This window comes from Pristiophorus japonicus, chromosome 21 (assembly GCF_044704955.1).
Source record: "Pristiophorus japonicus isolate sPriJap1 chromosome 21, sPriJap1.hap1, whole genome shotgun sequence".
NCBI lineage: Eukaryota > Metazoa > Chordata > Chondrichthyes > Pristiophoridae > Pristiophorus > Pristiophorus japonicus.
In genome coordinates this window covers 736,803-750,103 of record NC_091997.1, presented here as the reverse complement: position 1 = coordinate 750,103, position 13,301 = coordinate 736,803, and the positions used below count along the sequence as shown (strand labels likewise).

The following is a 13,301-nucleotide window of genomic DNA, read 5'->3' as shown; positions in this document are numbered from 1 at the left end:
TCTACAGGTATATAAAAAGGAAAAGAGTGGCTAAAGTAAATGTTGGTCCCTGAGAGGACGAGACCGGGGAATTAGTAATGGGGAACATGGAGATGGCAGAAACTCTGAACAAATATTTTGTATCAGTCTTTATGGTAGAGGACAGCCAAGGGGCTATTAACACAATCACAATCACTAAGGCGGTGGTACTCAGTAAGATAATGGGACTAAAGGCAGATAAATCCTCTGGACCTGATGGCTTGCATCCTAGGATCTTAAGAGAAGTAGCGGCAGGGTTTGTGGATTCATTGGTTGTAATTTACCAAAATTCCCTGGATTTTGGGGAGGTCCCAGCAGATTGGAAAACTGCAAATGTAACGCCCCTATTTAAAAACGGAGGCAGACAAAAAGCAGGAAACTATAGAGCAGTTAGCCTAACATCTGTGGTTGGAAAATATTGGAGTCCATTATTAAAGAAGCAGTAGCAGGACATTTGGAAAAGCAAAATTCGGTCAGGCAGAGTTAGCATGGATTTATGAAGGGGAAGTCCTGTTTGACAAATTGGCTGGAGTTCTTGGAGGATGTAACAAGCAGGGTGGATAAAGGGGAACCCAGTGGATGTGGTGTTTTTGGACTTCCAGAAGATATTTGACAAGGTGCCACATAAAAGGTTACTGCACAAGATAAAAGTTCACAGGGTTGGGAGTAATATATTAGCATGGATAGAGGATTGGCTAACTAACAGAAAACAACGAGTCGGGATAAATGGTTCATTCTCTGGTTGGCAACCAGTAACTAGTGGGGTGCCGCAGGGATCAGTGCTGGGATCCAACTATTTACAATCTATATATTAACGATTTGGAAGAAGGGACTGAGTGTAAAGTAGCCTAGTTTGCTGACGATACATAGATGGGAGGGAAAGCAATGTGTGAGGAGGACACAAAAAAATCTGCAAAAGGACATACAGGCTAAGTGAGTGGGCAAAAATTTGGCAGATGGAGTATAATGTTGGAAAGTGTGAGGTCATGCACTTTGGCAGAAAAAATCAAAGAGCAAGTTATTATTTAAATGGAGAAAGATTGCAAAGTGTCGCAGTACAGCGGGACCTGGGGGTACTTGTGCATGAAACGCAAAAGGATAGTATGCAGGTACAGCAAGTGATCAGGAAGGCCAATGGTATCTTGGCCTTTATTGTAAAGGGGATGGAGTATAAAAGCAGGGAAGTCTTGCTATAGCTATATAAGGTATTGGTGAGGCCACACCTGGAATACTGGGTGTAGTTTTGGTTTCCATATTTCTGAAAGCATATACTTGCTTTGGAGGCAGTTCAGAGAAGGTTCACTCGGTTGATTCCGGGAATGAGGGAGTTGACTTATGAGGAAAGGTTGGGTAGGTTGGGCCTATGCTCATTGGAGTTCAGAAGAGTGAGAGGTGATCTTATCGAAACGTATAAGGATTATGAAGGGTTTGACAAGGTGGATGTAGAGAGGATGTTTCCACTGATAGGGGAGACTAGAACTAGAGGGCATGATCTTAGAATAAAGGGCCGCCTATTTAAAACCGAGATGAGGAGAAATTTCTTCTCTGAGGGTTGTAAATCTGTGGCATTTGCTGCCTCAGAGATCTGTGGAAGCTGGGACATTGAATAAATTTAAAACAGAAATAGATAGTTTCTTAAACAATAAGGGGTTATGGGGAGCGGGAAGTGGAGCTGAGTCTATGATCAGATCGGCCATAATGTTATTGAATGGCGGAGCAGGCTCGAGGGGCCGTATGGACTATTCATGTTCCTATTTCTTATGTTCTTATGTATCCAAGTTTTCTGACGATACAAAGCTAGATGGGACAGTAAGAACATAAGAAAAAGAACAGGAGTAGGCCATGCAGCCCCTCAAGCCTGCTCTGCCATTCAATAAGATCATGACTGACCTGGGGAGAACACAAAGCATCTGCAAAGGGATATAGATTGACTAAGTGAGTGGGCAGTAAGGTGGCAGATGGAGTATAATCTAGGGGCATATGAAATTATTTACTTTTCTAGGAAGAATAGAAAAACAAAATACTTTTTAAATGATAAACTTTTAAATGTTGATGTTCAGAGAGATTTGGCTGTCCTTGTGCATGAAACACAGAAAGCTAGGACGCAGGTACAGCAAGCAATAAGGAAGACCAATAACATGTTGTCCTTTATTGCAAGGGGGTTGGAGTAAGGAAGTCTTGCTACAATTGTTCAGGGCCTTGGTAAGACCGCACCTGGAGTACTATGCACAGGTTTGGTCTCCTTATCTAAGGAAGGTTATACTTGCCTTGGACGCGGTGCAACGAAGGTTCACTAGATTGATTCCTGGGATGAGAGGACTGTCTTATGATAGATTGTGTAGAATGGACCTATACTCTTTGGAGTTTAGAAGAATGATAGATGGTCTCATTGAAACATACAAGATTCTGAAGGGGATTGGCAGGGTAGATGCTGAGAGGTCGTTTCCTCTGGCAGGAATGTCTAGAACTAGGGGGCACAGTCACAGGATAAGGGGTAGGCGATTTAAGACCGAGATGAGGAGGAATTTCTTCACTCAGGGTTGTGAATCTGTGGAATTCTTTGCCCCAGAGGGCTGTGGATGTTGAGTCACTGAATATATTCAAAGCTGACATATAGATTTTTGGAGTCTAGGGGAATCAAGGGGCGGGAAAGTGGAATTGAGGTCGATGATCAGCCATGATCTCATTGAATGGCGGAGCAGGCTCGAGGGCCGTATGGCCGACTCCTGCTATTTCTTGCGTTCTTATGCTCCTTCCCAGATTACTCCATAGATAAATTCATTTGGGTTTGTAGGGAATGTTGGAATGCCTTTGACATCAGTTCTTTGTGCTGAGCAGGAGAAAAAGTATCTGGAGACACATAAATTGTAACCCTGCCATGTCTTATTATCTGCACTTTTTTTTATACATAGTCACGTGCCTGGGAGATTACAGTGCTTCGGGTTTACGATTTACAGACGGGTTAAGCCAAACAAAAGCAGGAAGTTGGGTGATCCTATGGATGTGGGCAGATTTTGTCAGTTGAAAAAATTATACAAGTAGCTGACACAATACAGATGTTTTGGATTGAAGTTGAGGATGAGAGGTAAGGGATTGATTCTCCGATGTTGTAGGCTGGGAAATGCTTTTTGCAAGCAGTCATTCCCATTGCAGGTATAGCACACACGCATACAAAGTAGAATTTCTTCAGCTCTCCTGCAAAGATCTGCCTCCGTGTCATCATCAATAAATACTGCACCTGTCTGACCATTTCCTGTATCACACAGGCCATCCTGTACCCTTTGAGTGCTAAATTAGGTCTGTTTTGTGTTGTACGTCATCGAATACAGGGATTCCTAGCCAATAGACATTTCATCCAACAATCCTCGACCCACTACAGACAAAATGATGAATGATAATTATGTAATGGGCTATTCCAAGAGAGAAATGTTGAGGTGGTTATTTCCATAACGCATTGAAACCGTAGCCCAATGCATGACTGCATCTTTTTATTGTTGGAACTCTACCAGGATTATGCTATGCGACACTGCTCACCATATCATAAGAAAGGATGTTATAACATCAAGACACTGGAATCTTAAGTTGGGGAAGTATTGAGGAAGCTGAGCTTGTTCTCATTGAATAGGAGGGTACTTCAAGCTGACCTGATCATGAAGTTGGATAAAAACTCATCCAAACAATTCAGAAGGGGGTCAAAAACCAGAGGGAATAATTTAAACATGAGCAAATGGCCAGAACTGTTTCTCACAGTTCAAAGCTAACCCTTGTTTTGGGGGATTGGACACTGCGATTCTGTTCATTTTTCTGAGTAAACTGCAAATCCTTGGCTAGGGTTCCAACTCCTGAGTTCTTTGCCACGGCCTTGCTGGAAAGTGCAATGTGAGAATTGTGGTGAGGATCGGAAAGTGTTTGCCGGTCAAGCTCCCACAGTTGAATTTCTGCTGAAACACACTGGCTTGATTCGTGCATGAAGAATGACAATGCATGAAATACTGGAGGGCAGTTGGGCATCTCTGGACCAGTACACCATTATAAATCAGTGCTTTTTGGAGAGGAGTGGAGTGGAGAAATTTGGGTGGGGTGGTGGGTATCTGTGAAATCCCAATTGATGGTGATATGGAAGACATTCTGTACTCTGATTGCACAGTATTTGCTTATTTTTCAGGTATATGAATGACCCAGAACACTCTGTGAAATACAACTGAAACTGAACCAGCAGGCAGTGGGAAAATATGCCAATACCTCCACCACCCCCACCCCCGCCTGCTGCACCCCCTCCACCCCCAACCTTTAATCAGGTAAGTAAAAAGGCGAGGGAGAACTATCTGTGACAGAACATAACATAAGAAAGAGAAGCAGGAGTAGGCCATTTGGCCCCTCAAGCCTGATCCGCCATTTAATAAGATCATGACTGATCTGATCATGGATTCAGCTCCACTTCCCTGCCCGGTGCCCATAACCTTTTATTTCCTTATCGCTCAAAAATCGATCTCCGTCTTAAATATATTCAATGTCCCAGCCTCCACAGCTCTCCGGGGCAGATAATTCCACAGATTTACAACACTCTGAGAGAAGAGATTCCTCCTCATCTCAATTTTAAATGGGCGGCCTCTTATTCTGAGACTATGTCCCCTAGTTCTAGTTTCCCCTATGAGTGGAAATATCCTCTCTGCATCCATCTTGTCGAGCCCCCTCATTATCTTATATGTTTTGATAAGATCACACCTCATCTTTCTGAACTCCAATGAGTATAGGCCCAACCTGCTCAACCTATCTTCATAAGTCAACCCCCTCATCTCCGGAATCAACCTAGTGAATCTTCTCTGAACTGCCTCCAATGCAGGGGGATTTTCCATAATTTCATATTGGTCAAAAGTTAACACTCAAGCTAAAAAGACTTTGCTCTTTCAGATATAGTTTATATTACTGGAAGAAGATGGAATGTCTGTGTTGATTTTCAATACAGGATTGCATAAGTGAGGGTGTGCCAGACCTCTTGCTGCATCTCAACATTTTGATCACAGTACATTGTAACATGTCTTGTAGTCTTCGGTTGTAATTTGTAGCAGCAATTAAAATATATATACTTTTGGTTAATTTTTTAAACAGGCAAATACAGTTGTACCTAAGTTGAGCAGAGATGAACACCGTAATCGAGGAGCACTCTTAACTGACATCACAAAGGGAGCCAAACTTCGAAAAGTGACCAATGCAAATGATAGAAGTGCCCCAATTCTTGAAAGTAAGTGTCAAAAGTGAACAGCACTGACGTTACTGAGATTTGAGTAAACCATAATGGTGAGTTTTTGACATTGTTGCAGAATGTTCATTTAAAAATTGTGAAATCCACAGCAGTACAATTACAGATTTTGCCTTTTCACACTTGGGATAGAAACATAAAAAAATAGGTGCGGGAGTAGGCCATTCAGCCCTTCGAGCCTGCACCACCATTCAATAAGATAATGGCTGATCATTCCCTCAGTACCCCTTTCCTGCTTTCTCTCCATACCCCTTGATCCCTTTAGCTGTAAGGGCCATATCTAACTCCCTCTTGAATATATCCAATGAACTGGCATCAACAACTCTCTGCGGCAGGGAATTCTACAGGTTAACAACTCTGAGTGAAGAAGTTTCTCCTCATCTCAGTCCTAAACGGCCTGCCCCTTATCCTAAGACTGTATCCCCTGGTTCTGGACTTCCCCAACATCGGGAACATTCTTCCTGCATCTAGCCTGTCCAGTCCAGTCAGAATCTTATATGTTTCTATGAGATCCCCTCGCATCCTTCTAACCTCCAGTGTATAAAGGCCCAGCTGATCCAGTCTCTCCTCATATGTCAGTCCAGCCATCCCTGGAATCAGTCTGGTGAACCTCTGCTACACTCCCTCAATAGCAAGAACATCCTTCCTCAGATTAGGAGATCAAAATTGAACACAATATTCCAGGCAGGGCCTCACCAAGGCCCTGTACAACTGCAACAAGACTTCCCTGCTCCTATACTCAAATCCCCTTGCTATGAAGGCTAACATACCATTTGCCTCCTTCACCGCCTGCTGTACCTGCATGCCAACTTTCAATGACTGATGAACCATGACATCCAGGTCTCGCTGCACCTCCCCTTTTCCTAACCTGCCTTCGTGTTTTTGCCCCCAAAGTGGATAACCTTACATTTACTCACATTATACTGCATCTGCCATGTATTTGCCCACTCACCTAACCTGTCCAATTCACCCTGCAGCCTCTTAGTGTCCTCCTCACAGCTCACACCGCCACCAAGTTTAGTGCCATCTGCAAACTTGGAGATATTACACTCAATTCCATCATCTAAATCATTAATATATATTGTCACAGCACTGAGCCCTGCAGCACTCCCACTAGTCACTGCCTGCCATTCTGAAAAGGACCCGTTAATCACGACTCTCTGCTTCCTGTCTGCCAACCAGTTCTCTATCCACGTCAGTACATTACCCCCAATACCATGTGCTTTGATTTTGCACACCAATCTCCTGTGTGGGACCTTGTCAAAAGCCTTTTGAAAGTCCAAATACACCACATCCACTGGTTCTCCCTTGTCCCCACTCTACTAGTTACATCCTCAAAAAATTTCAGAAGATTTGTCAAGCATGATTTCCCTTTCATAAATCCATGCTGACTTGGACCAATCCTATCACTGCTCTCCAAATGCGCTGCTATTTCATCCTTAATGATTGATTCCAACATTTTCCCCACCACCGATGTCAGGCTAACCGGTCTATAATTACCCGTTTTCTCTCTCCCTTTTTTAAAAAGTGAAGTTACGTTAGCAACCCTCCAGTCCATAGTAACTGATCCAGAGTCAATAGACTGTTGGAAAATGATCACCAATGCATCCACTATTTCTAGGGCCACTTCCTTAAGTACTCTGGGATGTAGACTATCAGGCCCTGGGGATTTATCGCCCTTCAATCCTGTCAATTTCCGTAACACAATTTCCCGCCTAATAAGGATATCCTTCAGTTCCTCCTCCTCACTAGACCTTCGGTCCCCTAGTACATCCGGAAGGTTATTTGTGTCTTCCTTTGTGAAGACAGAACCAAAGTACGTGTTCAGTTGGTCTGCTATTTCTTTGTTCCCCATTATAAATTCACCCGAATCCGACTGCAAGGGACCTACGTTTGTCTTCACTAATCTTTTTCTCTTCACATATCTATAGAAGCTTTTGCAGTCAGTTTTTATGTTTCCGGCAAGCTTCCTCTCATACTCTATTTTCCCTCTCTTAATTAAACCTTTTGTCCTCCTCTGCTGAATTCTAAAATTCTCCCAGTCCTCCGGTTTGCTGCTCTTTCTAGCTAATTTGTATGCCTCTTCCTATCCTTAATTTCCTTTGTTAGCCACGGTTGAGCCACCTTCCCCATTTTATTTTTACTCCAGACAGGGATGCACAATTGCTGAAGTTCGACCATATGCACTTTAAAGGTTTGCCATTGCCTATCCACCGTCAACCCTTTAAGTATCGTTTGCCAGTCTAATCTAGCCAATTCGCGCCTCATACCATCAAAGTTACCTTTCCTTAAGTTCAGGACCCTAGTTTCTGAATTAACTTTGTCACTCTTCATCTTAATAAAGAATTCTACCATATTATGGCCACTCTTCCCCAGAAGGCTTCGCACAACAAGATTGCTAATTAGTCCCTTCTCATTACACATCACCCAGTCTGGGATGGCCAGCTCTCTGGTTGGTTCCTCGACATATTGGTCTAGAAAACCATCCCTAATACACTCCAGGAAATCGTCCTCCAACGCATTGCTACCAGTTTGGTTAGCACAATCAATATGTAGATTAAAGTCGCCCATGATTACTGCTGTACCTTTATTGCACATATCCCTTATTTCTTGTTTGATGCTGTCCCCATCCTCACAACTACTATTTGGTGGCCTGTACACAACTCCCACTTGCGTTTTCTGCCCTTTGGTATTCTGTAGCTCCACCCATACCGATTCCACATCATCCAGGCAAATGTCCTTCCTTACAATTGCATTAATTTCCTCTTTAACCAGCAACGCCACCCCGCCTCCTTTCCCTTTCTGTCTGTCCTTCCTAAATGCTGAATACCCCTGGATGTTGAGTTCCCAGCCTTGGTCACCCTGGAGCCACGTCTCCGTGATGCCAATCACATCGTAACCGTTAACTGCCATCTGCGCAGTTAATTCAGTCACCTTATTCCGAATACTCCTCGCATTGAGGCACAGAGCCTTCAGGCTTGTCTTTTTAACACACTTTGACCCTTTAGAATTGGTCCTTTTTGCTTTTTGCCTTGGGTTTCTCTGCCCTCCACTTTTACTGTTCTCCTTTCTAGCTTTTGCTTATGTCCCCATTTTATTTCCCTCTGTCTCCCTGCATAGGTTCCCATCCCCCTGCCATATTAGTTTAACTCCTCCCAAACAGCACTAGCAAACACTCCCCCGAGGACATTGGTTCCGGTCCTGCCCAGGTGCAGACCGTCCGGTTTGTACTGGTCCCACCTCTGCCAGAACCGGTTCCAATGCTCCAGGAATTTGAATCCCTCCCTTCTGCACCACTGCTCAAGCCACGTATTCATCTGAGTTATTCTGCGATTCCTATTCTGACTAGCACGTGGCACTGGTAGCAATCCTGAGATTACTACCTTTGAGGTCCTGCTTTTTAATTTAACTCCTAGCTCCCTAAATTCGTCTCGTAGGACCTCATCCCGTTTTTTACCTATATCGTTGGTACCTATATGTACCACGACAACTGGCTGTTCACCCTCCCTCTTCAGAATGTCCTGCAGCCGCTCCGAGACATCCTTGACCCTTGCACCAGGGAGGCAACATACCACTCTGGAGTCTCTGTTGCGGCCGCAGAAATGCTTTTCTATTCCCCTTACAATTGAATCCCCTATCACTATCGCTCTCCCACTCTTTTTCCTGCCCTCCTGTGCAGCAGAGCCACCCATGGTGCCATGGAGTTGGCTGCTGCTGCTCTCCCCTGATGAGTCATCTCCCCCAACAGTACCCAAAGCGGTGTGTGTGTTTTGCAGGTGGATGACCGCAGGGGACCCCTGCACTACCTTCCTTGCACTGCTCTTTCTGTTGGTCTTCCATTCCCTATCTGGCTGTGTACCCTTCTCCTGCGGTAAGACCAGCTCACTAAACGTGCTATTCACGTCATTCTCAGCATCGTGGATGCTCCAGAGTAAATCCACCTGCAGCTCCAATTTCGCAACGCGGTCCGTCAGGAGCTGCAGCCGGATACACTTCCCGCACACGTCGTCAGGGACACCGGAAGCGTCCCTGACTTCCCACATAGTACAGGAGGAGCATAACATGTGTCCGAGCTGTCCTGCCATTGACCTAACCCTTAGATTCACTTAATTTGGCAACAACAAGGCTAAAGGTTACTTACTGATAGAGAAAAGAAAAGCTACTCACTAATCACCAGCCAATCACTTGCCCCCTTGGCTGTGACGTCACCTTTCAATTTCTTTCCATTTCTTTTTTGCCTTCTCTCCCCGCTGAAGCTGCACAAGCCACGCCTTTATAGGCCTCACCAACGCCACGAACTCCTGCCTCTCGACTGTTTGGAGGCAGTACTTTAAGTTGTTTAAAACTATGGTGAAGTTTGGTGGTTTCTCCTTAGTTTTGAAGTTAATTTGAGATAAGAACATAAGAAAAGGAGTAGGCCATTTGGCCCCACGAGCCTGCTCTGTCATTCAATAAGATCATGGCTGATCTGATCTTGGCCTCAACTCCACTTTCCTGCCTGCTCCCCGTCACCCTCGACTCCCCTATCGTTCAAAAATCTGTCTATCCCTACCGTAACTATATTCAATGACCCAGCCTCAACAGCTCTCTAGGGTAGAGAATTCTAAAGATTCACGACCCTCTGAGAGAAGAAATTCCTCCTCATTTCCGTTTTAAATGTGCGATCTCTTATTCTGAAACTATGCCCCCTAGTTCTAGATTCCCCGCAAAGGGCAACATCCTCTCTGCATCTACCCTGTCCAGCCCCCTCAGAATCTTATACGTTTCAATAAGATCACCTTGGTGATGGTGAATTAAGAGCACCATACAAGAAATGTAATGCACAATGTGTATTGGCTTAGCTTTATTTTTTTCTATAATGTGTAATACACTAATGTACTAATAGTACTAATACACTGAATAAACCTGGTGACAGTGTTACAGGCTAAGTATGATTTAAATTGCTTGCTGATTTATGCCTGGGCTGACTTTTCACCACTTGTGCTATATCATATGATTGGTGCCACTGAAATCCATCAAAAAGCTAGTTATCATTGTACATATTTAATAACATCTTTTTGTTTATCTGCAGCTCCTAAAGGAGGAGGTGGCAGTGGTGGATTTGGTGCAGGACCTGTGTCTGGAGGGCCAGTCCCACCAATGGGTGGTTTGTTTCAGGGTGGAGTTCCTAAACTTCGTCCAGTAGGACACAGAGACAATTCAGGTATTTTGGGCAAACTCTCTTCTTCGTTGAGAAAGGTTCAGCTGGGTGGTTGTTGGTATGTGGATTGTATTACCATGTGAGATAACTGGTTGTCAGTAAAGCTGTTCTGATTTTGGCAATGAGAGAAGATTTTTAAAAAAAATAATAATTTCAGCTCTCCGACAGCATCATGGCACTATGTGATATAGCACTGAGCCAGAAATGTGCCAGAATTGATCTAGTCCTACTCCAGATACATGTATGCATGACCCAACTGGCACTTGAGTGCAGTACTGAGGGAATGCTGCACTGTCAGAAGTGCTATCTTTCAGATGGGATGTTAACTGAGGCCGCATCTTCCCCCTCGGGTGGATGTAAAAGATCCCATGGCACTATTCGAATAAGAGCACTGGAGTTTATCCCCATGCCCTGGCTAATATTTATCCCTCAACCAACATCACTTAAACAGATTATCTGGTCATTTATCTCTGTGGGACCTTGCTGTGTGCAAATTGGTGCCTGCGTTTCCTACATTGTAACAGTGAATAGACTTTAATAAGTACTTTTTTGGTGAGAAAATGGCTTGGGACCTCAAATCTTGATAAGTGCTATGTAATGCAAGTTTTTTATATATATATATATTAAAATATATTATATATAAAAAATGTGTGTGTGTATATATGTATTATTACGCTTGTACTCTAGTTAAGTATTGAAGAGTTAGGCCTTCATTTGGAAGGACCTATCATGACAATTGCAAGTTTGCAACACGCCTCGCTGTATTCTACAACTAGTCATGATTGCTACAAAAAGCAAAATATTGCAGATGCTGAGAATCTGTGAAAATGCGAGAAATGCTGAGCGGGTCAGGCAGCATCTTTGGGGAGAGAAACAGGTTTAACAATTCAGATCGATGAAACCTGAAACGTTAACTCTGTTTCTCCACAGAAGCTGCCTGACCCGCTGAGTATTTCCATCATGTTCTCTTTAGTTCTGGTTACTGCTGAAAGAAGACTCATGGGCTCAAGAAAGTTGGTTTTGCATCCAAACCATCACTCCACTATCTGATTCCTAGCACCAATTAATTTTCTATCAGACTTCCATGTTTGAATATGATTTCTCCCTTCCCTCAATGTGCTGCAAAATTTAAAATGTATGACAGTTCTCGTTCTATTCTGTTATATTATCACTTTGCATTAAGCTGCAATGCTCCACAGTAGGTGGGAGGTGAATCTGCCTTTTACTGAAGCAATCAAGCTTCTCGCTTTGACCAGTTTGAAAGAGTTAATTAAGTTTTTGCAAAAGTGCGGGTAAGATCAAGCTGTGCTGGGTTTGTGCATTCAGGCCATTGACCTGTGTTTGTCTCCTGTTTTCCTGTCAGTTACCAAACTAGAACTGGGTAAAGGTCAGCAGCATGATTACGCAGATGAAGTACATTTGACTGATTTTCTGCAGTAAAAAAAAATCATTTAAAAACTGATGCAATGAAGGATGTAATTATTTCAGTGGAATTTTTTCAATTTTTATCCCCCATCCAAAAGTTAAGGATGGGGAGGGTTGGGAAGTCGACCAGAATTCCCACTCTTGATTGCTATGCAGCTGGAAAGTATGCATGTGTGGGCATGGGATGAGGACTGAAACGCGCTTGCGTATGATGCCCATACGGTTGAATAGCCAGCTGGGGCTAGCCATCCAAACTTATGCTGGAAAAATGGCCACTCCTCCCCTCTTCTCTCCCGACAGTGTTGACTCCTTGCTGTAATATGGTGTGATGGGCACACTCCTGTACCTTGCCCAACTGAGCCTTGACAGTGACTGTCGACTGATTTTTGATCGCAAGTATATCATGGGCCATTTCTGTCTACAGTTGAGGTCCACGTGCATGCGTCCAGTAGAGGTCAGTGGATAGCAGTCAGGCGTGAGGAATCTGAACACTCCCCTCTAACCCTGGGATATTCAGGCCAATTGTAGCTACCCTACTCCTGCCCAGCTGAGACCAGATAACTGCACAATCTGGGACTGAATCTGGGGCATTTCTAGTTTGTATCATTCACTAGTGATGATACCAACTCACTAAACCATCAAGGAGCCTAGGATGTAGTTTCTAAAGTATGGCACTTTACATTTCAACCACATATCCTTTTTATTTCAGATTCTGCATCCAGTAAAACAGCACTAAATCCACCCGGCTCGAGGTCAGCTGCCCCTCGACCTCCTTCCAGCAGTAACCGTTACAGTGATGATTCTGATACGCAGAGTAAAACGTCGCCACCAGAGCTTCCAAGAGTTCACCGACCTTCATTACCAGATCTTTCCAGCACCTCCCGCCCCAGTAGTGCCGGAGGTGTGAGGCACAGCGCATCAGCACCGCCACCGCCTCCTCCAATTGGAAGACGTACAAATCCGCCTCCGCCACCTATGCACAGCAGCAGAACTCATTCCAGCGGACCATACAACAGAGAAAAGCCTTTGCCTCCTACTCCAGGACAAAGGACTCCTGGCAATAGAGACGGACCTCCTGCCCCTCCGTCTGTCAAGCCTCCCCCATCACCAATCAATCCTAGGCTTAGTAGCATTCAGAACCAGCCGTTGCCACCTCCTCCCCCACCTTATAGGCAGCCTCTCCATGTACATAATGGCCCTTCCAGTCCAGGGAGTGAGGCTGCCCCAGAATTGCCGCAGAGACACAATTCGTTATCGCGCAAGTCGACCGGATTAATGCGGGGAGCCGCTCCTCCCCCTCCGTCTCCTTCACCCTCCCAGAACCGACCACCGCCACCTGCTAGAGATCCGCCAAACCGAGGTGCAGGTAAGAGCTTTCTGTGTGTAGTCGAGATCAAA

General features: G+C 44.4%; 1 protein-coding gene across 5 annotated transcripts in view; it reads left to right on the top strand.

Moving 5' to 3' along the window:
- wipf2b (WAS/WASL interacting protein family, member 2b) overlaps positions 1-13,301 on the top strand; it is a 58,492-nt gene that overhangs the window by 28,394 nt on the left and 16,797 nt on the right. For all 5 annotated transcript variants that reach the window (XM_070864233.1, XM_070864236.1, XM_070864235.1 and 2 more), the window contains 4 exons: positions 4,184-4,316; positions 5,128-5,260; positions 10,350-10,481; positions 12,613-13,269. In XM_070864233.1, coding sequence (XP_070720334.1) covers positions 4,251-4,316; positions 5,128-5,260; positions 10,350-10,481; positions 12,613-13,269 — 988 coding nt within the window. In that variant the 5' untranslated portion in view covers positions 4,184-4,250. The remainder of the gene's footprint in view (positions 1-4,183; positions 4,317-5,127; positions 5,261-10,349; positions 10,482-12,612; positions 13,270-13,301) is intronic.